Source organism: Mytilus edulis, chromosome 6, assembly GCF_963676685.1.
Source record: "Mytilus edulis chromosome 6, xbMytEdul2.2, whole genome shotgun sequence".
In the NCBI taxonomy this organism is placed as follows: Eukaryota; Metazoa; Mollusca; class Bivalvia; order Mytilida; family Mytilidae; genus Mytilus; species Mytilus edulis.
The window spans coordinates 43,483,261-43,504,603 of NC_092349.1; the positions used below are offsets into that span (position 1 = coordinate 43,483,261).

The 21,343-nt window shown below is 31.6% G+C and overlaps 1 protein-coding gene across 1 annotated transcript in view; it reads left to right on the plus strand.

The window, feature by feature from the left end:
* LOC139527712 (carboxypeptidase D-like) overlaps positions 1-21,343 on the plus strand; it is a 36,586-nt gene that overhangs the window by 1,351 nt on the left and 13,892 nt on the right. The window contains exons 2-18 of the mRNA XM_071323337.1: positions 981-1,123; positions 1,837-2,006; positions 2,897-3,288; positions 4,608-4,799; positions 5,263-5,546; positions 5,950-6,049; positions 6,833-6,975; positions 7,895-8,064; positions 8,583-8,965; positions 10,063-10,211; positions 11,044-11,132; positions 11,915-12,131; positions 12,540-12,648; positions 13,874-14,029; positions 18,026-18,194; positions 18,974-19,166; positions 20,493-20,628. Coding sequence (XP_071179438.1) covers positions 981-1,123; positions 1,837-2,006; positions 2,897-3,288; positions 4,608-4,799; positions 5,263-5,546; positions 5,950-6,049; positions 6,833-6,975; positions 7,895-8,064; positions 8,583-8,965; positions 10,063-10,211; positions 11,044-11,132; positions 11,915-12,131; positions 12,540-12,648; positions 13,874-14,029; positions 18,026-18,194; positions 18,974-19,166; positions 20,493-20,628 — 3,195 coding nt within the window. The remainder of the gene's footprint in view (positions 1-980; positions 1,124-1,836; positions 2,007-2,896; positions 3,289-4,607; positions 4,800-5,262; positions 5,547-5,949; positions 6,050-6,832; positions 6,976-7,894; positions 8,065-8,582; positions 8,966-10,062; positions 10,212-11,043; positions 11,133-11,914; positions 12,132-12,539; positions 12,649-13,873; positions 14,030-18,025; positions 18,195-18,973; positions 19,167-20,492; positions 20,629-21,343) is intronic.

The window sequence follows — 21,343 nt, forward strand, 5'->3', positions numbered from 1 at the left end:
TTTGTAAAAAATAAACACTAGCACATCATAGAAAAGCAAGTGAGTAATCTATGTTTCAAATTTTATAACAAAAATCTGTAATAAAGGCTGTGGATTTTCTATAAAAATCTTGGTTTATTTGTAAGTACTCTTTTTCTATTGAATGCAATGAAACAATAAGTAATAATGCTTTGCATCAAGTTTCCCCTTGGTATATGTACAAAATGGCCTATCTCTATTATTCATTACATCTATAGTTTTGATACAATTGAAGTTTGAAAAAAATTCGTACAAAAATGGCTACAGAAGGGGTCATAAACCTTAAAGTAAACCACTATCATGATTATAGGTCAAAGTACAGTCTTCAACACACATACACAGAGCCTTGGCTCACACTGTACAGCAAGCTTTAAAGGGCCGTTTAAAAAGGATTGGTATAAAACCATTCAAACAGGAAAACCAAGAGTCTAATCTTAAAAAAAAGGATAAACGAAAAAACACTTATGAACCACATCAACATGATCAACAAACGACAACCACTGAATACCAGCTGATTCCTGACTTAGGTCAGGCGCAAACTCATGTAGCGGGTTTAAATGTTTTAATAAGTATCAATGTTAACCTTTGTCCTTTAACATGATTAAAATGTAAATGAAATCTTCTCATAGAATTGAACGTGGATGAAAATTTTCATGAAATGATGGCAAGTGACAATCACATTTTGCATCTTTGGCAAAAGCTTTTGTTTGATATATACTTTGTACATGTACAATACTAAAAGAAGATTTAAATAATAAGATACATATGGCAAGATGTATCATTATAAAATCCAAACATTATAGCCCTTCTCCCTAGCTATGATTTTGAAGAAGTGTTCACAAGCTTTGTCATATTTGTAGACATAATAAATAAACAACACATTATATATGTGCATAATCATGATCATGATGATGATAGTGTATTTTTGAACATGCTTTAATTTTGTAAACTATGTATTTCAGGAGGAATGGAGGATTACAACTATCTCCATAGTAACTGTTTTGAGATAACAATAGAATTGTCATGCTGTAAATATCCAGCTGTTAGCAGGTTAGCCATAGAATGGGACAACAACAAACAATCTTTAATGACTTATATGGAAGAGGTTAGTATTACCACAGTCTGCACCAAAAACTTTTTCAACTACTAGCCCGAAGACCAATATTCCAACATTTTTCTTATTGATCCAAACAAAGAACTGCAATAACTTACTAGTCCATAGAAAATTTCACTAGTCTGGGGCATTGGACTAGTGGCTAATGGTGAAGACTGTTACCATAGCAACTGTTACATAATACTGTTTATTATGAACTATCCATGAAGTTGATAAATTTTATTCAAAATTTACTTGAATTTTTAATCTAATGTTCAAGATGCTCTTTGTTCTTTGTTCTCAGACGGTATTAAACAACTTTAATGAAAAACATGATAACAATAGGAGGGTCTGAGAAAGGGACTGTCACGAGTCACATATTTTTGTATGGCCCTATATCAATATAAAAGTAGAAATACTTGTGTCTCCCTGGAATGGGAAAGTATAATTTAATTTTCTGCTATAAATTAATCAAAAATAAAGAAACTTCATTTTATTTTAATGATTAAAGCCAGTTTTCATTAGCACAAAAACTCATCTAGAACATACATGTATTGATCTGAGGAACTCTATGAGTTGCTTCTACCTGTTACCAATTTCAGTTTTGACTTTTGAAATATAAATATAAAAACCTAGTTAATATATATCATATAGCATTGTTGATTTCATATATTTCTTCTTGAAAACTTTCTTTTGTTCATTCTATAGTAATTTTGATTTTACAGGTACACAAGGGTGTAAAGGGATTTGTTCGTGATGATACCACTAAAGCTGGTATACCAGAGGCTGTGATTATAGTGGGAAATATCAAACACAACATAACAACTGCAGGATATGGTGATTACTGGAGACTTCTGGTGCCTGGAAAATATGAAATCTCAGCTGTAGCACCAGGGTAAGTACAGGGGACCAGTGGTGTCTTATTATGGCATGGTTTGGTATTAGCATGAAATCTAAAAGGACCAAATAAAACAAAAGATGAAAAAAAGATTGATGTAGAAAAAGGATCAGTTACATGTAATATATTTCTAGATTCGGGCAAAGTGACAAGATTTTTTAGGCAGGGTAGTAGACCGTAGTTCACATATTTTAACCTAACTAACCTATACACTACATCTTCTGAAGATTTTAGATGGGGAGAGGGGGGTTCTTTTTAAAACTCAATAGCATTTTTTATAATTTGCTAAAATGCAGTTTATATGATGATTATTTTTCTCTTAAAAATATATTAGAAGGTATGGGTCATTTTTCTTCAAACTACAGGTTGTCAGATTACAAATTGATTGTAAATAAAAATTCAATTCTGTACTATAGAAAGAAAACTAAACCATAGATTTATAAAATATAATAGCTAATTTAATGTGCTTAAAGAAAATAAAATTAAAACTGGTGTCACAGGACTCATTTCTGGCTACACATCAAAAAAGACCAATACACTCCACCTTCTATTAAGAAAGTTACACATACTCTGAGTTATGTCATCTTAGATGGCAAAGTTGAAAAAAAAACATTCTTTTATAAAAGTTACATATAATCTGAGTTATTTAACCTTACATGAGAAAAAAAGAGTGTTTTGTGAAAACTGTTATAAAGATAACAATAAAACATAATTTTCTTCATTTATATAAAAAATCTTACAAATGAATTATATTCCTCAGGTCAAATTTGCATATTTCTCTAAAGATATCGACAGATTATTTTCTACTATTTTTGAAGGCGCCAAATCTACCTTAAGCTGAAGTATATGATTAAAAAATGTATAAACTATTTTCTTATATTCCATAGATATGAGAAAGAAAGTAAATCTGTTGAAGTAAAAGATGGACCAGCTGTAGATATTGACTTCAACCTGAAAAAAATTAAGCGGGACACAGAACCACAGAAAGCAGCTGAAATCAAATCGGCAGCTGAAGCAAATATGCCTAAAGAAGCTGACACTCTACAGGTTCTAGTCAGTCATGTTAACAAGCTCAGGGATGCATCACACAGGGAGAAACTAACATTTATAGAACCAACAGAATTCAAACATCATAACTATAACGATCTTGAACAATTCTTAAAAAATATCTCTCAAAAATATCCAGAAATTACAAGATTGTATTCTGTTGGGAAATCTGTACAAGGGAGAGAACTTTGGACAATTGAAGTTACAGATAATCCTGGAAAACATGAGCCAGGTAAATGTTTGTTTTATTGATAAAGAAATTAGTGTGAATAAAATAATCTTAGTTTTTATATTTTATAAACTTGATGGTTCCCTAAATATTTTCCTTGATTTACTTACATGTACCATCAACAGGAATGCTCAAACCAAAAGATTTTCCTGGATATTTTGTTTAGTGCGCAGCCCTTTGCATCAATTTATATTCACATTATTTTTCTACTCGCGGAAGTCACAAATATAAATTGCTTACGAAATAAGTTGGTTGACAGACAGGGTTGGCAAAGTATTACCCGCCCGGGAATTCCCGGGTGGGAAAACCCGGGTTTTCCCGGGCTGGGCAATACTCCCAGAAATGGGGAATACTGGGCATTACTGGGCAATATGATTTTTTAAGCTTATTTTAACACAAAATAGTGAAGTCTTGGTGTAGTTTCGTAGCATTACAGCTAAATATATACTTTTTATACAGATAACCATTGACAGTCATTTCTAAAAGAATGAAAAATTCAATTTCATTCCCTTCTATGTAGCCGGAATACAAGATTTGCACATTTAAGGAAACCTTGTTAATTACCAAGCATTGTTTCAATAATCCATACTTTGAAAAAAAAATTATTGCAATGTTTAAGAGAATTGTTAATTTCAAATGTTATACATTCATACATTTGTCATATTGCTAAATAAACACCCTAAGGGGTTATGCCATTAACACTTATAGAATTGAAAGGGCTGATTATTGTTACATAAACAAATCTGCATTTTAATCTGAATAATTACTTACTAATTAGTGACAGTACATAACTACATACATGTATATACATTATTTAAATATAATTTTTCATACATGTAATTGTTAATTCTTAATAGGAGTTATATTTATTTAAAAAAAGTTTTTTGCTTTATTATTTACAGTTTTACCAATCCAGACAAACAAAAAAGGTTATATATATATCAAATGTATAAAATTTGTGTTTGATCACTGAATCCTAGATGTAAATTTCAGACCAGTATTTTATATTACCCAGTATTGCCCAGTATTACCCACTAAAACCCAGTAAAACCCGGGTTTTCCCAGTATTTCCCACTGGGCTGGGCAATACTCATAAAACCCGGGTTTTTGCCAACCCTGTTGACAGAATGTGAGAAGCTCAGACCTTTAAAGAATAGCCAAATTCATCTTAATACATTTACATTGCCTGGAGAAGTTAATTCTTATTTAGTTTTGATCAATATTTTCAACCCATGTATTGAATTCTTATAATACCCATATAGGTAATAGCACCTAATTCATTTTTATAATTTTAATTTGAAATATAATAATTTTCTTTTTAGGTGAACCTGAATTTAAGTACATTGGTAATATGCATGGAAATGAGGTTGTAGGTCGTGAGATTTTACTGAACTTGGTTCAATTGCTATGTGAGAATTACCAACATAACCACTTCCTGTCCCTGATGGTGAACTTTACGAGGATACACATAATGCCAACGATGAATCCAGACGGATATGAAAAAGCTCGGGAAGGTAATATTTTCATGCTGTATTTTATGTTTTTTTTTTTAAGTTTTATACCGGAATTTTAGAAATCATCGTACAGTTTTTATTTATGAAAATAATGTGATAAGTAGAGTATTCCAATAAGAATGATTTGCATTCTGAATTTTGATACATATATCTGTTTAAATAAATCACAGTAATTTTTCTTGCATTTTTATTCTTCGAACAATGTTACACAAACATTTTCCACAGTTTAGAACATATGACAATTTGAGCATCAGCCACATTTTAGGTAGCTTTACAGCTACACCAAAATATTTTCCAACTACTAGTGCAAAGACCAATTATCTGACATTTTTCTTTTGTATCCAAACTAATCTTTTTACAAATGCTTTAAAGTCTTTAAAATTTCCCTGGTCTGTGCCATTGGACAAGTGGCTAACAGTGCAGACTCTGGTGTTTACGTAACACATCATTACTTTATTTTTAGGTGACATGAGAAATGTACTTGGAAGACCTAATGCCCATAATATAGATCTAAACCGTAACTTTCCTGACCAGTTTGAAAAAACATTCATTAACGATCATCAAGAACCAGAAACTGTGGCAGTGATGAGTTGGGTTCAGTCTTTACCATTTGTTTTATCTGCCAATTTACATGGTGGCTCTCTTGTGGCTAACTTTCCTTTTGACGATACAAAGGAAGGAACAACAACATACAGCAAATCAGCAGATGATGCCACGTTTATTCAAATTTCAGAGGCATACTCACTGGTAAGTTATCAATGAAACAGTATTTACTGGAGGTTTATTTATTTTTTGAGAATACCAATATTTGTGAATATTTCATTCTGTTTTGATAAAGTTTATATATTAAATTGTACTTTGTTGAACTTTTAAATTGGTTGTTAAACCATTCCAATGAAATGAGTTTTGTGTATCATGAAAGCTGTTCAGTAAGTTATAGTGATAAACTTCTACTTCCTTTGGTTTCTGATGAACATTTGTCTCATCGGAAATTATACTACATATTCTTTTTTTTTTTTATTATGATTTAAGCATAGATTTGTTTTGCAGTTGCCTTACCGAATAACAGTTTATTGAAAATTCAATACATATGGATAGTTTATTAAGGAATAAGGAATATAAGTTGCATGTTTAAATTTATGTTTTTTAGGCCCATTCCACAATGCATTCAGGCCATCCATGCCCTTCCAGTAGTAATGAGTACTTCAAAGATGGAATAACTAATGGAGCCAAGTGGTATAATGTAGCAGGTAAGAATAAACCTACTTACTTTATCACTTCGAAAAATTATATCTTTCAATCATAAAACTGTGGTTAGAACTCAGGCTAAATCTTAAGTAACCCAGTTTTTCTGTCAGACTGACAATAAATTTTTCTTCAATTACTGTAAAAATAGGATTTATTTTTCAAAGATTGTAAATTTAGAAATGTTGCCTGCGTTCATTGTGAGATTTTTGAAAAAGAAGATTATGTGACATTAATTACTGTTATTTCATGAATTGCTACTACTGTGAATTCATTCATTTTGATATAAATATTGGGTATCAAATTTTACTGATTGAGGAAAAACATGCTGTTTCTCATTTTTTGGGAAAACACTTATACATGACATTCTCTCATGACTAAATAGGCACCATCTTTAAGTGTTTTTCGACTTGTTTAACAGACATATATATATATACCGGTATACCAATGAAAAAGTTGCAAAATTTTTTAAAGGACAGTGGAAAGATACCTAAGAGATATTTAACTCATTAGTCAATTAAACGAAAAACAATCAAAAGGCTAACACAAAACACAACATACAAAAAACAAAAGACTGGAAGGTGATCTCTGGCCTTGAAGGCATAAAACTTTGCTCAGTGCTCGGAGCACAAAAATCATGCTCGAAACATGAAATCCAGCAATTTGATTGGTTGATTTTCGAGTCTGAGTACAAAAATCATGCTCGAAAGTTTTATGACCGTGAGGCCAGGTGTTCTGGAAAAGTAAGCAGATTTTTAAAATTTACTAATAAAACCTTTGCTTGATAGGTGGCATGCAGGATTGGAATTACCTCAACACAAACTGTTTTGAGATCACAATAGAACTTGGCTGCTATAAATATCCCTGGGCTAAAGATCTGAAGTCTTATTGGACTGCAAATAAATATGCCTTACTAGTATATATGGGGCAGGTAAGTGGATATATAACAGTAGCTAACAGTTTATATGAAAATAGGGAGATGTGATATGATTGCCAGCCTAATGAGAAACCTATCCACCAAAGTTCAATTAAGTGGATGTAAGCAATTAAAAGCAACCCTACCGCTTTCAACCATGAGAAAAACCCATACCAAAAACAACTAATACCAAAACCAATCATGTATTTAAGATTTAAATATAAATCAGAACACATTCAACATCCAATTGATTAAGTGTAAAGACGTCATTAACAGTCAGAGAAAACTATGACCTTGTGCAATGCCAAACTATAGGTATAGAATAAAAATGATGCCAATTTTTGTGGATTGAGGTAAACTTGCATTTTTGTGAATATTTGATTTTTTATAGTATTGCCAAAGTCTGCGAACAATCCTAAAGAAGATTAATTGGTTGAACATTTGAATTCATGGTTCTTACCTAATCACAAAATGTGTGAAAATTGATATCCAACGAATAATAAACAATCAACAGTAATCTATCCTGTGTAAAAAAAAAATTGAAAATTGTCACAGGATCTTTAATGGAAGACCCAGCTTAGCATTACACCATGTGTATTATCGTCCTGTGGGTAAATTATCACCTTGTGATTGGTTTAAAGCCGTCACATGGTGACCCCCTATGAGACCGTAGGGGGTTAGTAAATTTCATAGGGGGTTCATGACCCGTTATTGGTGACGTCATCTATTAATGTTGTTGTGTTTCATTGTTTATTTTTCAACAAAACACAACAGAAATAGTCTAGCGTGCGATATATTCGTTATACGGTTAACTACTGGCCTCACCCCCTATGGATTTTACTAACCCTCTATGGATCCCTAGGAGGTCAGTAGCGAACCATATAACTTATATTAAGTTACCCGCAATGATCTGAAGTTGACATTTATCTTGTAGATACATAAAGGGGTGAGAGGGTTCATCAAATCTAAAGATTCAGGAGAGCCAATAGCCAATGCTACCATTATGGTGACTGGTATTAATCATGCTATAACATCAGCAAAAGATGGCGACTACTGGCGGTTACTGTCCCCAGGAACATATGAAATCACAGCTTCATCTCAAGGGTAAGTTATAATGTGAAAGGAACAGGTTAACATAAATACCTAACTACCTAAGATTACTCTCACAACGAACACGAACACGTAAGAAAAGCACATCAACTTAGGACTAAGTTATCATGGTTATGGAAGATAAAAATTGAGCAAAAGTCTTTAGATATAAAGATAAGATTTAAGTTGATTATGTGAAAAAATTGAAGATTGGAAATTTGTTTACCAAAATATCAAATAAAAAAATGGAGGTGCAAAAGATCGTTCATAATGTGCTTTCTAATAATATTTTCAAGAGATTATAGAAAACTACTGTGAGTGGTTACTAACATACTTCAGTAGTGATTCCAAACCAATTGCAACAATTGTTTTCATTTTCTTGTACTGAAACAGTGAATTGAGAACTTAACTCGATTTTGAAATTCTTTTGAGCAACTTCCAACAATCCATGTTAAGGTGTTCCTATAAAATCCCTTCCAATCACACCCCTTAGATCCCTCAAACAATTCAGCTATTTAAATTTGTCATTTCAGATATTCATCACAATCACAACAGGTTGTTGTCACATTTGATGCTGCTATTTATGTGAACTTTACTTTGGAGAAAGATTCCATCATCTCATGGTCCAAAGAAAAAGACTTTGACATCAAAGAAAACATAGAAACTACTAAATATCTGAGTCATACAGAAATGGATACTGAACTCGAAAAATTAGCCAATGAAAATAAAGCAATTATGGAATATAAAATTATTGAGAAGACTCCCAAAGGAAACTCTATACCGTTGGTTCATCTTTCTTCAAATCTGACCAATCATGAATCTGGAAAACCACATGTCCTTCTGATTGGTGGTCTCCATGGTAATGAGACTGTTGGTGCAGAGTTATTGATGAGATTTGTTAGACATCAGATAACAGGTTTGTTATTATTAAAGCCATCAGGTCATTCAAGTAAATGTTATGCTACTCATAGACAGTTTCAACATATCTGATAAGGGACCACATCAAACATTTTTGTTTTTGATAGTATGATATAAATAGTTACAACTTCTGTTTTTTTTTCTCCAAGATATAAACGAATGGAACTAACTTACATGTAGTCCTGAACCTATTGCCTGCAGCACTAGTATTTCCAATGACTGTTTGGAGGAGAGACCTGTCTGAAAAATTCTCCATATTTTTATGTCCCATTTACATGATTTATGGGCATTATGTTTTCTGGTCTGTGCGTCTGTTTGTCAGTATGTTCGTCCATCGTCTATCCGTTCGTCTGTCCCGCTTCAGGTTAAAGTTTTTGGTCCAAGTTAAAGTTGTTGGTCAAGGTAGTTTTTGATGAAGTTGAAGTCCAATCAACTTGAAACTTAGTACACATGTTTCCTATGATATGATCTTCATAATTTTAATGCCAAATTACAGATTTTATCCCATTTTCACGGTCCACTGAACATAGAAAATGATAGTGGGGATGGGGCATTCGTGTACTTGGGACACATTCTTGTTATCTAATATATGAATTAACAAATTTTAGGTGTGTATAGTTTTACATAGCCATAAATCTTTATAAAAAAAATTTAAACATTATTATAGTAAGGTTTGTACAGAATACATGAAATGTCAGAATTTGCAGAAACAACTGAAATTGACTATTTTTTGTAAAAAGTTGCAAATATAAAAAAATGAATAAATTTACAAAGAAAAGACAACATAACTATTATATGACTTACATTCAAATTTAGAAGAAAAAGAAACATTTTGTGCAATTTTTGATAATAAGCTTTGACACCAGCTATTAATATGCATATAAACAGTCACAACTATTGACATTTTATTAAAACATGTATTTAAAATCTGTCATATGCGGATATGTCGTCTGCGCTTGCGCATACGTCCCATAGCATCAATTGTTAATTGATGCTATGTAAGAAAGTAACGTTATCCAATCAAAATGAACGTTACAAACGTTGTTGCATAATTAGAATGACATTTTAATGGGATTTTTTTTTAATACTTTTTAGGATACAATAAGAAAAACGATGAAACCCTGTCAATGTTTAATGAGTTCCATATCCATATAATACCTCACCTTAACGTAGATAATGTAGATACAAACCCAGATTGTAAAACTGATGTCAGTCTGGATACAATGGAACATGTTAACATGACAGTAAGTATCAGTGGATGTGTAATTGTCTTAAGGGAGTTCGCTTATCGTTTTCAAATAATAAGCTTTTCAAAACACTAGGTTATATTGATAAGGGATTAATAAAGAAATCAAAAGAGCAAAAAAAAATATATAGGTCAATGTGCTTGTTTTCGAGATATTAGCCATTGAAATTTTGGCGGGAAAATTTTCTCTCTGGACTTTTCATAGCTTTATCATTGACAAGTTTAAGTTCTCAAAAACTGTTAAAAAGTAATTAAAATTTTATAAGACTTTTACAGATGGCTTATCATTATATATGTAAAAGAAATGTAAAAAGAAAAATGGGGGTCAATAGGCAAATTTTTTTAAGGCATTCCAATGGATAAAACCAGAGGATTTCGAAAATATGACAAAGATTTCAAAACATGACAAGCAATCATCCTTATTATTACTATAATAGGTTAGTACATACAGAAATAAGAAGTGGTATGATTGCCAATGAGACAATCTGCACCAGAGACCAAACGACATATTTAAGTTAACAATTATATGTCACAATGAACAAAACTCATACCGCATAGTTCGCTATGAATGGTCACAGACTGACATATTTCAAACAATTCTAACTTGAAAACTAACAGTCTGATTTATATATAAAAAAGTAATATATAGTAAACTATACTTTTGGTAAAATCAAGGTATCAAGACATTTTCTCATTATTGGCACTTTTGTCTGTAGTGTGACAAAAAGGTAGGAACAATTTTGATTTTGGAAAGTTACTTGATCATTTCTTAAAATTTGTTAACACTTTTAAAAAGAAATGAGTTTAAAGTGTCATGTTTTTCTTTTCAGAGTCATGTTGTAGATATCTTGTTGAGCCAGATGAAAGAACATAAATTTAGTACAGTTTTGAGTTTAGACAGTGGAGGACTTTTTATGGTGTAAGTACTTGTTACATGTGCATGTTGTACTGCTAAGTATTTATTAAATTAACAATCTGTCAATTGTTGAAGATCCACGATTGTAATTTTTTGTGTACCTATAATAATAATAAATTCTTTTCTTGTCATGTTTTGGATTTTTTGTCAGATTTTCGGAATCCTCTGGTTTTATCCATTTAAATGACTTGAAAAAATTTGCCCATGACCCCCATTTTTCTTTTTGAAATTCTTTAACATGTATAATGATAAGCCATCTGTAAAAGTCTTATAAAATTTTAATTACTTTTTAACAGTTTTTGAGAACTTTAACTTGTCAATGATAAAGCTATGAAAAGTCAAGAGAGAATATTTTCCTGCCAAAATTTCAATGGCTCATATCTCGAAAACAAGCACGGTGACCTATATATTTTTTTTTGCTTATTGGATTCCTTTATTAATTCCTTATCAATATAAACTAGTGTTTTGAAAAATTAATTACTTTGAAACTGAGAAGCGAGCTCCCTTAAAGAGGGTAACCTCAGTTAGTTACTATAAGTTAATCTTCCCTGAGGTACCTTTAGGTGCCTATCTGGTTACATTTTGTAAATGAGTTGTTAATTCATTGTCATGTAACCAAATCTTGTATTCATAGCTATACAGTCATATTTAGATGCTGTTATAAATTGCAAAATGCATCAATATTCTTGAAAAGACTGTTAATTAGAATTCAGTGTTCCTAAATAAAGTATGTAACACCAACAATGGAAAATTCATATGCATGGAATCATTGTATACCCTTTCAGATTACCATGGCAACAAAGTAGAGATGGAGTAGCAGTGACTCCAGATGATGAAATATTTCAGTTACTTAGTCGTGGTTACACAGAAGCTTATCCAGACATGTACAAAACAAATGTCTGTAAAACATCTAGATCACATGGAATATTCCATGGTGCTGATTTTGGAACTGGATCAACAGGAGTTCTTGATAAAATGTACATGGATTACCACAGTTATATGGTATGTTGTAATATTTACATCACAGGTTATCATAGCAAGAAGATCTGTCACTTCAAGTACATTAGGCTAGAAATGTATGAAATTTACTCTCATTATATATACACATTATTGCAATTTGTCCTCCATTACTGGCTATCACAAATGTCCTTGCAAAATTTTGATGCCATAAAGAAAAACGTTTTATCACATTGTTTTTACTCACCTTGATATTATTAAAAAATTTTTTTTATTGCTCTTGATCAAATATATATGTCTTAATACTGATTTCATAAAGGCCAATGATTTAATGATATCAAAGGATGTTATTAAATAGTTTTTTCATACCATACAAATTTATAATTTTAACAACAAAAGTCTGTTCATTTACTCACATATAAAACTTGCATTTCATGCTTTATTTTCAAATAGGTATCTGCACATATAAGTTGTTGCAGAGTACCAGCAGGGAACCAGCTAGGTCATATTTGGATGTCTAATTTACAGTCAATGATGAACTTTATACACAGGTCAAAACAAGGTAAGTCAATGTTTTCATTTTTATTTTACGATTAGTTAAAAACAATGAATGATGGAAATCAAAATGAATCTTTGCCTCATTCAAATTTTATGAAATTCATATAGTAGGGTGCCCAATCTATGAATTTGATTGGTTTGCCTTAACGAAATCACACATGGCTATATTTTATATCATTGGAAAGAGGAGAACAAGCCTCTTCAAAATACCGTTGTTTTCTGTGTCTGCCGTAGTCACGTTTAAAAAAACATCAGGGTCAAAGGTCAAAGCAAAAGTTCCAGAAAAATGCACAGTCACATTTAGATAGCCATCTAGTCCGGAATTACTCGTATTAGTATTGTTCAAAACATCCGGTTATTAGTTTGTCTTCAAAATCAAAAGAAACGTTAGCGATGTCTGAGAAATTGATAATTTTGAGTCATTAAAATCATTTCATTTTCATACTTATGCCTTCCCTTAACTGCTCTTGAACGATTTTAGGAAAAATAGTAAGAAAATTTGTGAAGTAAATGGGATGCAACAGTTAAAACGAAATCGTTGATGCCATAAGTATGAGCAATTATCAGCTGGTAATGTGATTTTTGTAATCTTTAAAGTTATCACAAAATGACCATTTTATTTACACCAATTAAGATTAAACGAAAGATATTTGGCACACATATGAACCATGTCTTATTGATGTAATCAGAGTAAGAATCCGTGAAAGTAACACGCAATAAATTTTCTTTCATTCAAAATGTGGTAAATTTCAGCTAAAAAAATAGTCTTACTTAAATAATGAAATTCTTATACTTCAATTATATGAATAATTTCAGCATTCATTATACAGGTATGATAAATTTGATTTTTAAGCTAAATGATAAGTGTCATTTGAAAAAATATCACAGAAAGCAATAATTTTATTTTTCATGTTGAAGTTGGCATATATGATGAGGTATCTTTGGGAACCCTAAGAAACCACAAAATTTTGAAAAATGGGTAGTGATTAAGTTCTTTAGTTATGCCACTTGGAAAATTACCAAATTTTGTATTCTGTATTCTAACTTGTTTGTCTAACCCAAATTTATAAAGCTCATACACCATGTAGACATAGATTGAATTTGGATTGTGAGTCATTAACTGTTCTAGAGTTATGCCCCTTTAAACTTGAAAATTGCAAAGTTTGAGCGGAGACATTTGTGTCCTATGACTTATCTTTTTATATATATATATTGAGCAATAATTTCAGGTGTATATGGGATTGTCTATGATGACAAAAGTAAACCAATTAGTGGAGCTACTGTTAAGATAAATGAAAAAGAGGCTGCTTTATCAACCAATGAAATGGGAGAGTTTTATTCCATTCTGACAGAAGGAAAACATAACCTTGAAGTAGCAGCCCCAGGTTTGTATGAATAATTTTACATATGTGCATATACATTTTAAATATAGTAATTTAACCATATATTAGAGAATCAAGGGTTTAAAATCTTAGTCAGTTTGATTTTTTTATTTTGAAAATATTAATAAATGAGTATTTGATATCAATTAGTGATAAAGTAAGGTGAAAATTGGTTTCACTTCACAAAACGGTTAATACATTTCTGAAGTAATGTCTTTGTTTGTATTGGTTAGATTAAATTCTCTTATGGATGCTTGTTATATATTTCTTGCATGAATAAATATTTCTCGTATCACACTGCACAGAGTGTGAAACAAAAAATGGATACGAAAAATTTGGATTTAGTTGATTGAAATAACAACTCTTTGTTATTTAATTTAAATAGTAATAATAAATTCTTCAAAGGCTCATTTATTATTGTATTGAAATTAGACAAACCAAGTTAATATCCCCTTCTCACTCGTTATGAAACCTATAAACCTTTTTATTGGGTCACAAGAGTATAATGAATTATATTGGACTAACTTTTAGGTAAATAGTAGTACTCATCTGCAATTTTTACTTCCAGATAGCATCAGAACAGCAGGTAGTCTGGTTTTAAATGACTCAAAAGTTTATGAAAAAATATTTTGTTTTTTGTTTGTCTTATTCCAAAGTTGAAATGTTGATCAGCTAAATGGAATTTGTTTAGTGAACATCTCTTCATTTGTGCATACTTTCATTGATTATTTTGTTTGTATTTCAAATTTTGCTTTCTCGTTGTTGAGCCAGTTTATATTTCAAATTGTATTTTATTTATTTGTTTCTTGTTACTTTCTTTTGACATTTGAAAAGTAAATATAGATTTTTCATACAAACAGATCTAATTTTAGATGAACCTGTAATATATATTTTAACTGTATTCCAGTTTACGCTGAATATATACTGAAGATTCATTATTATTTGTTGGGTACCAATTTTCGTGGGTTTGGTGGGTACATGTGAACCACAATTTCAAATGTTTAACAAATTATAAATTTTCTATAGGCTTTGTATGCAGAGATTGACAAAACCACAAATCATATCCACAAAAATGCAAGTTTTCTTCTCTCCACGAAAATTGATACCCAGGAAAATTAATTGAATCCATAGCTTACTTTATTTTTAGCTCACCTGGCCTAAAAGGCCATGTGAGCTTTTCTCATCACTTGGCGTCCGTCGTCGTCGTCGTCGTCGTCGTCGTCGTCGACGTCGTCGTCGTCGTCGTTAACAATTTTTCAAACATCTTCTCCTCTGAAACTACTGAATGGATTTGAATGAAACTTAACATGATTGTTCCTTAGTATATCCTGCACAAAATGTGCGCTTCGATTTTTGATCCGTCAAAAAACATGGCCGCCGTTACTTAAAATAGAACATAGGGGTCAAATGCAGTTTTTGGCTTATATCTCAAAAACGAAAGCATTTAGAGCAAATCTGACATGGGGTAAAAATGTTCATTAGGTCAAGATCTATCAGCCCTGAAATTTTCAGATGAATCAAACAAACCATTGTTGGGTTACTGCCACTTAATTGGTAATTTTAAGGAAATTTTGCAGTTTTTGGTCATTATCTTGAATATTATTATAGATAAAGATAAACTGTAAACAGCAAAAAAGATCAGCAAAGTAAGATCTACAAATAAGTTAATATGACCAAAATTGTCAATTGACCCCTTAAGGGGTTATTGTCCTTTAATGACAATTTTTCACAATTTGTTCATCATATTTGCTAACTTTAAAAAATCTTCTCCTCTGAAACTACTGAATGGATTTGGTTAAAACTTAGCATGATTGTTCCTTAGATTATCCTGCACAAAGTGTGTGCTTTGATTTTTGATCCGTCAAAAAACATGGCCACCGTTACTTAAAATAGAACATAGGGGTCAAATGCAGTTTTTGGCTTATATCTCAAAAACGAAAGCATTTAGAGCAAATCTGACATGGAGTAAAAATGTTCATTAGGTCAAGATCTATCAGCCCTGAAATTTTCAGATGAATCAAACAAACCATTGTTGGGTTGCTGCCACTTAATTGGTAATTTTAAGGAAATTTTGCAGTTTTTGGTCATTATCTTGAATATTATTATAGATAAAGATAAACTGTAAACAGCAAAAAAGATCAGCAAAGTAAGATCTACAAATAAGATAATATGACCAAAATTGTCAATTGACCCCTCAAGGGGTTATTGTCCTTTAATGACAATTTTTAACAATTTGTTCATCATATTTGCTAACTTTAAAAAATCTTCTCCTCTCAAACTACTGAATGGATTTGGTTAAAACTTAGCATGGTTGTTCCTTAGATTATCCTGCACAAAGTGTGTGCTTTGATTTTTGATCCGTCAAAAAACATGGCCACCGTTACTTAAAATAGAACATAGGGGTCAAATGCAGTTTTTGGCTTATATCTCAAAAACGAAAGCATTAAGAGCAAATCTGACTGGAGTAAAAATGTTCATTAGGTCAATATCTATCAGCCCTGAAATTTTCAGATGAATCAAACATCCAATTGTTGGGTTGCTGCCACTTAATTGGTAATTTTAAGGAAATTTTGCAGTTTTTGGTCATTATCTTGAATATTATTATAGATAAAGATAAACTGTAAACAGCAAATATGATCAGCAAAGTAAGATCTACAAATAAGTCAATTTGACCAAAATTGTCAATTGACCTCTTTAGGAGTTATTGCCCTTTAAAGACTTTTTTCACAATTTGTTCATCATGTTGACTTACTTTAAAAAATCTTCTCTTATGAAACTGCTGTATCAATTTCAGCCAAACTTAGGCTAAATGAGTTTCAGAGTTTCAGAGTATCTAGTATAAATTTTATATTTCATTTCCTTGTATGTCAAGAAACATAGCTCCTATGGCTAAAATAGAACATAGGAGAAAATGATTTTTTTTTGCTTTTGAAGAAAATAGGACGATTCAAAGAACATTTAAATAAATTGGAAAGCCAAAATAATCATTGATAAGAGATTAAACCAAAAAAATTCAGGTGAGCGATTCAGGCTCTTGAGAGCCTCTTGTTATTATTATATCTTTTTATCTATTTATGTTTCTGCTTCAAACTTTAAATTTTATAGGGAGTAAATAAAAATAACTAGAGGCTCCAAAGAGCCTGTGTCGCTCACCTTGGTCTATGTGAATATTAAACAGTGGAAGCATATGGATTCATGACAAAATTGTGTTTTGGTGATGATGATGTGTTTGTGCATCGTACTTTAATTTACTTAACAGTCTTGTTGCTTACAATTATCTCTATCTATAATGAACTTGGCCCAGTAGTTTCAGGGGAAAATGTTAATAAAAATTTACAAATTTTATGAAAATTGTTAAAAATTGACTATAAAGGACAATAACTCCTTAGGAGGTCAATTGACCATTTCGGTCATGTTGACTTATTTGTAAAGCTTACTTTGCTGAACATTATTGCTGTTTACAGTTTATCTCTATCTATAATAATATTCAAGATAATAACCAAAAACAGCAAAATTTCCTTACAATTACCGATTCAGGGGCAGCAACCCAACAACGGGTTGTCCGATTCATCTGAAAATTTCAGGGCAGATAGATCTTGACCTGATAAACAATTTTCCCCCCATGTCAGATTTGCTCTAAATGCTTTGGTTTTTGAGTTATCAGCCAAAAACTGCATTTTACCCCTATGTTCTATTTTTTAGCCGTGGTGGCCATCTTGGTTGGTTGGCCGGGTCACTGGACACATTTTATAAACTAGATACCCCAATGATGTTTGTGGCCAAGTTTGGTTTAATTTGGCCCTGTAGTTTCAGAGGAGAAGATTTTTGTAAAAGTTAACGACGACGGATGACGACGACGGACCCAAAGTGATGGGAAAAGCTCACTTGGCCCTTTCGGGCCAGGTGAGCTTTAAATGTTAAATGCTGAAAGTTGTATTAAGCAAATTCACATTCTATTGACAATCTGAGTTCTGCATGGGTGTCTTGTGAATATTACAGGATATGAACCACAAACACAACAGATTATAATTAAACCATACAACACATCAAAGATCAGGATTGATTTGAATAAAGAAGTAGAGAAAATAGATTACCACAGACCATTAGAGATGATGTCAGCCCTCAGGAATGTCACCAAAAACTGTTCTTCTATCATGACATTAGAGAGGTAAGAGTCTGGTCAGGTGTTCATAACTGGTCATGTGACTTATTACCAGTTATAATTTTAGAAGTTTGCTAGGTGAGTCCTTTTGCGTCCTCCTACCTATTGTGAAATAGAGTCCTGATACTGAGAACAACATCACAATTGGTGGCAGCTCTTGGCAATATTATATGTAAAAAATGTCAATAAAAATAAATGTGTTTCAAATAAACATTGCTTTTATTTTGTGTTAAGATGAAAAAGTTGTAAAAATAATAGGAATAGTTTTTATCATAAATGAAATAACCAATAGTCTTCCAGATTAAGTATTAAGTATTCAACTGATACAACCCATAAGGCTAACTAGGGAGTAGTGATATGGTCACATGATTTCTCCCATCTGGTCGCTTGACCTTTTAAACTGTTAGATACTTTCCGTTTAAAAAGTAAAATCACAAAAATACTGAACTAAGAGGAAAATCAATTCGGAAAGTCCATAATCACATGGCAAAATCAAATAACAAAAAGCATCAAAAACGAATGGACAAGAACTGTCATATTCCTGACTTGGTACAGGCATTTTCAAATGTAGAAAATGGTGGATTGAACCTGATTTTATAGCTAGCTAAACCTCTCACTTGTATGACAGTCGTATCACATTCCATTATATTGTCACGGATGCTTGAACAAAACAGACAGACACAATAGTTTCTCATTGTTCTCAATGAAAACAGAAGAAATATTAAAATCGATGAGAACTGTTGATCTTGATAAGGTAATAACTAAGTTATGAATTCTATTTGCAGCCTTGGTAAAACACAAGAAAAGAGAGATGTGATGATGTTGAACATAGGTCACCAAGATAACAAAGACAAATTTGTATCACATGTTTTGATGATAGCTGGTATCCATGGAAATGAAGCAGTTGGGCCTGAACTTTTGCTGCAGATTGCAATTGATATCTGTGAAAATAATGGAAAAGATTTTATGATTTCTAAGGTTTGTATTTATGGAATACCTTGACCACAGAGCCAAACAATAATATTTTTATGAATTAAGAATTACATTTGTAGAGCTATACTATTTTTTTATTGTGCTTAAATATTTTAACATAGATAGTTGTTAGGAATACAGAACTTAAAACCTTTACCATCTTTGCAATTTACAATTGCATGAGTAACTATCTATTCATAATAAGACTAGTTCGATTATTGAAAATCTTTATTCATTGTTCCAACAAAAAAAGAAATCAAAACAAAAATCAGCAAAACACCATGGGTAAAATAAATTGGCAAGCATTTAAATGCGACAATTCCTGAGGAAAATTGATTTTTTTTTTTAAATTTCTGTAAAAATGACACATTAAATGTAGAAACAGCTTTAGTTTTTTGTTGAGCCTGCAACTTTAATTGCAGAAAGCTCAATATAGGGATAGTAATCTGGCTACGATGGCGGTGGCGTTAGCTAACTTCTTAAAAGCTTTATATTTTAAAAGGTGGAAGACCTATATGCTTCATACTTTGTATATAGATGCCTCATGTTACGAACTTTCCGTCAGTCACATGTCCAATGTCCTTGACCTCATGGTTCAGTGACTACTTGAAAAAAAAGTTAAAGATTTTTTGTAATGTTAAATTCTCTGTTATTTTAAGTTATAGGATAACTATATTTGGTATGTGCGTACCTTGCAAGGTCATCTTGTCATCTGACCTTGACTTCATTTTCATGCATATTTTGTGTTTTGGTCTGTTTTTCTTATCCTAAAATGCAATAGGTCTACTATATTTTGTGTATGGAATGATTGTAAGGTGTACATGTCTAGCTGACATGTGTCATCTGACCTATACCTCATTTTCATGGTTCAGTGGTCAAAGTTAAGTTTTTGAGTTATGGTCTATTTTTCTAATACTATATGCAATAGGTCAACTACATTTGGTGTATTGAAATATTTTATGATCCATATGTCAGTCGCACAGGTTTTAAATGACTGTGACCTCATTTTCACAGTTCATTACTAAGTGTTCAGTATTTGTGTTTTAGTTTTGTTTTTCTTAATTTATAAGCAATAGGTCAACTTTATTTGTTGTATGAAAGAATTGTTAGCTGTACATGTCTGCCTGGCATGGTTCCTCTGATCTTGGCCTCATTTTCATGGTTCATTGATCAAGGTTTAGTTTTCTTGGTTAATGTTGAGTTTATGTGACAGTTGTAATAAAGCTTTATATTTAGGACTATCAACATAATATCAATGATTAGTAAAGAAGGTAAGACATTTCAGCGTGTGCACTCTTGTTATGAACATGTCATTATTTGTTATAATTTCAGATGTTTGATACTATGGAGCTACACATTGTGCCCATGTTAAACCCAGATGGCACAAGGATAGCCACTGCTGGACAGTGTGCTGGACAACATGGGGTCACTAATGGCAAAAATATTGATCTTAACACAAACTTTCCAAGTAAGTGACTGTTGGTATATGTTATTGATAAATGTCACCATGGCTAAAAATTTTGACTTAATAAATTTGTAAATTCAATAAAAAAAATCCTCAAATATTAAAGTGGAACTTTTGACATTAAAGAAATGTCGTGCCTCCCCTAAGTGAATAAATTTTAGTAATAAAGATTGAGTTCAATTTCCCATTTCATTTTAATTGACCTTTATTAGCAGACTTATCTTTAGAACTTCACACCTCACAGGTTGAAATAGTTTCATCATGTAACATTAAGCTAAATATATTAAAAGATGAAAAAAGTCCAGTTGCCTTTTTTCATAAATTCCTAAAAGTTAGGATAGAAAATCATTAAAATACTCATTTAAATTGGTAGAAAGACAATTTCACTCAATAAAACAGTTTTTCGAAAGGTTTGGAATATTTGACCTTTATATGAAGACATCTAGTCAGGAGAAATGAAAATATTAAAATCATTTGATACATTAAATGGTTGTATTTTCCCCTGTTAGCCCTATAATAGTGTAAGTATTCTAAATGAACTCTTACAATCCTTTTACCAAAAACATTGCAATTATGTCTATATTTGTAATTAAAGCAAGAATCCATGGCTGAATGGTCTCAGTAGTTTAACTACTGAATCGCTAGTTTGTCAACACTGTAGTTGTAAGTTTGAATCCTGCACATGGCAGGTGCACTCAACACCAATCTTAATTGAATA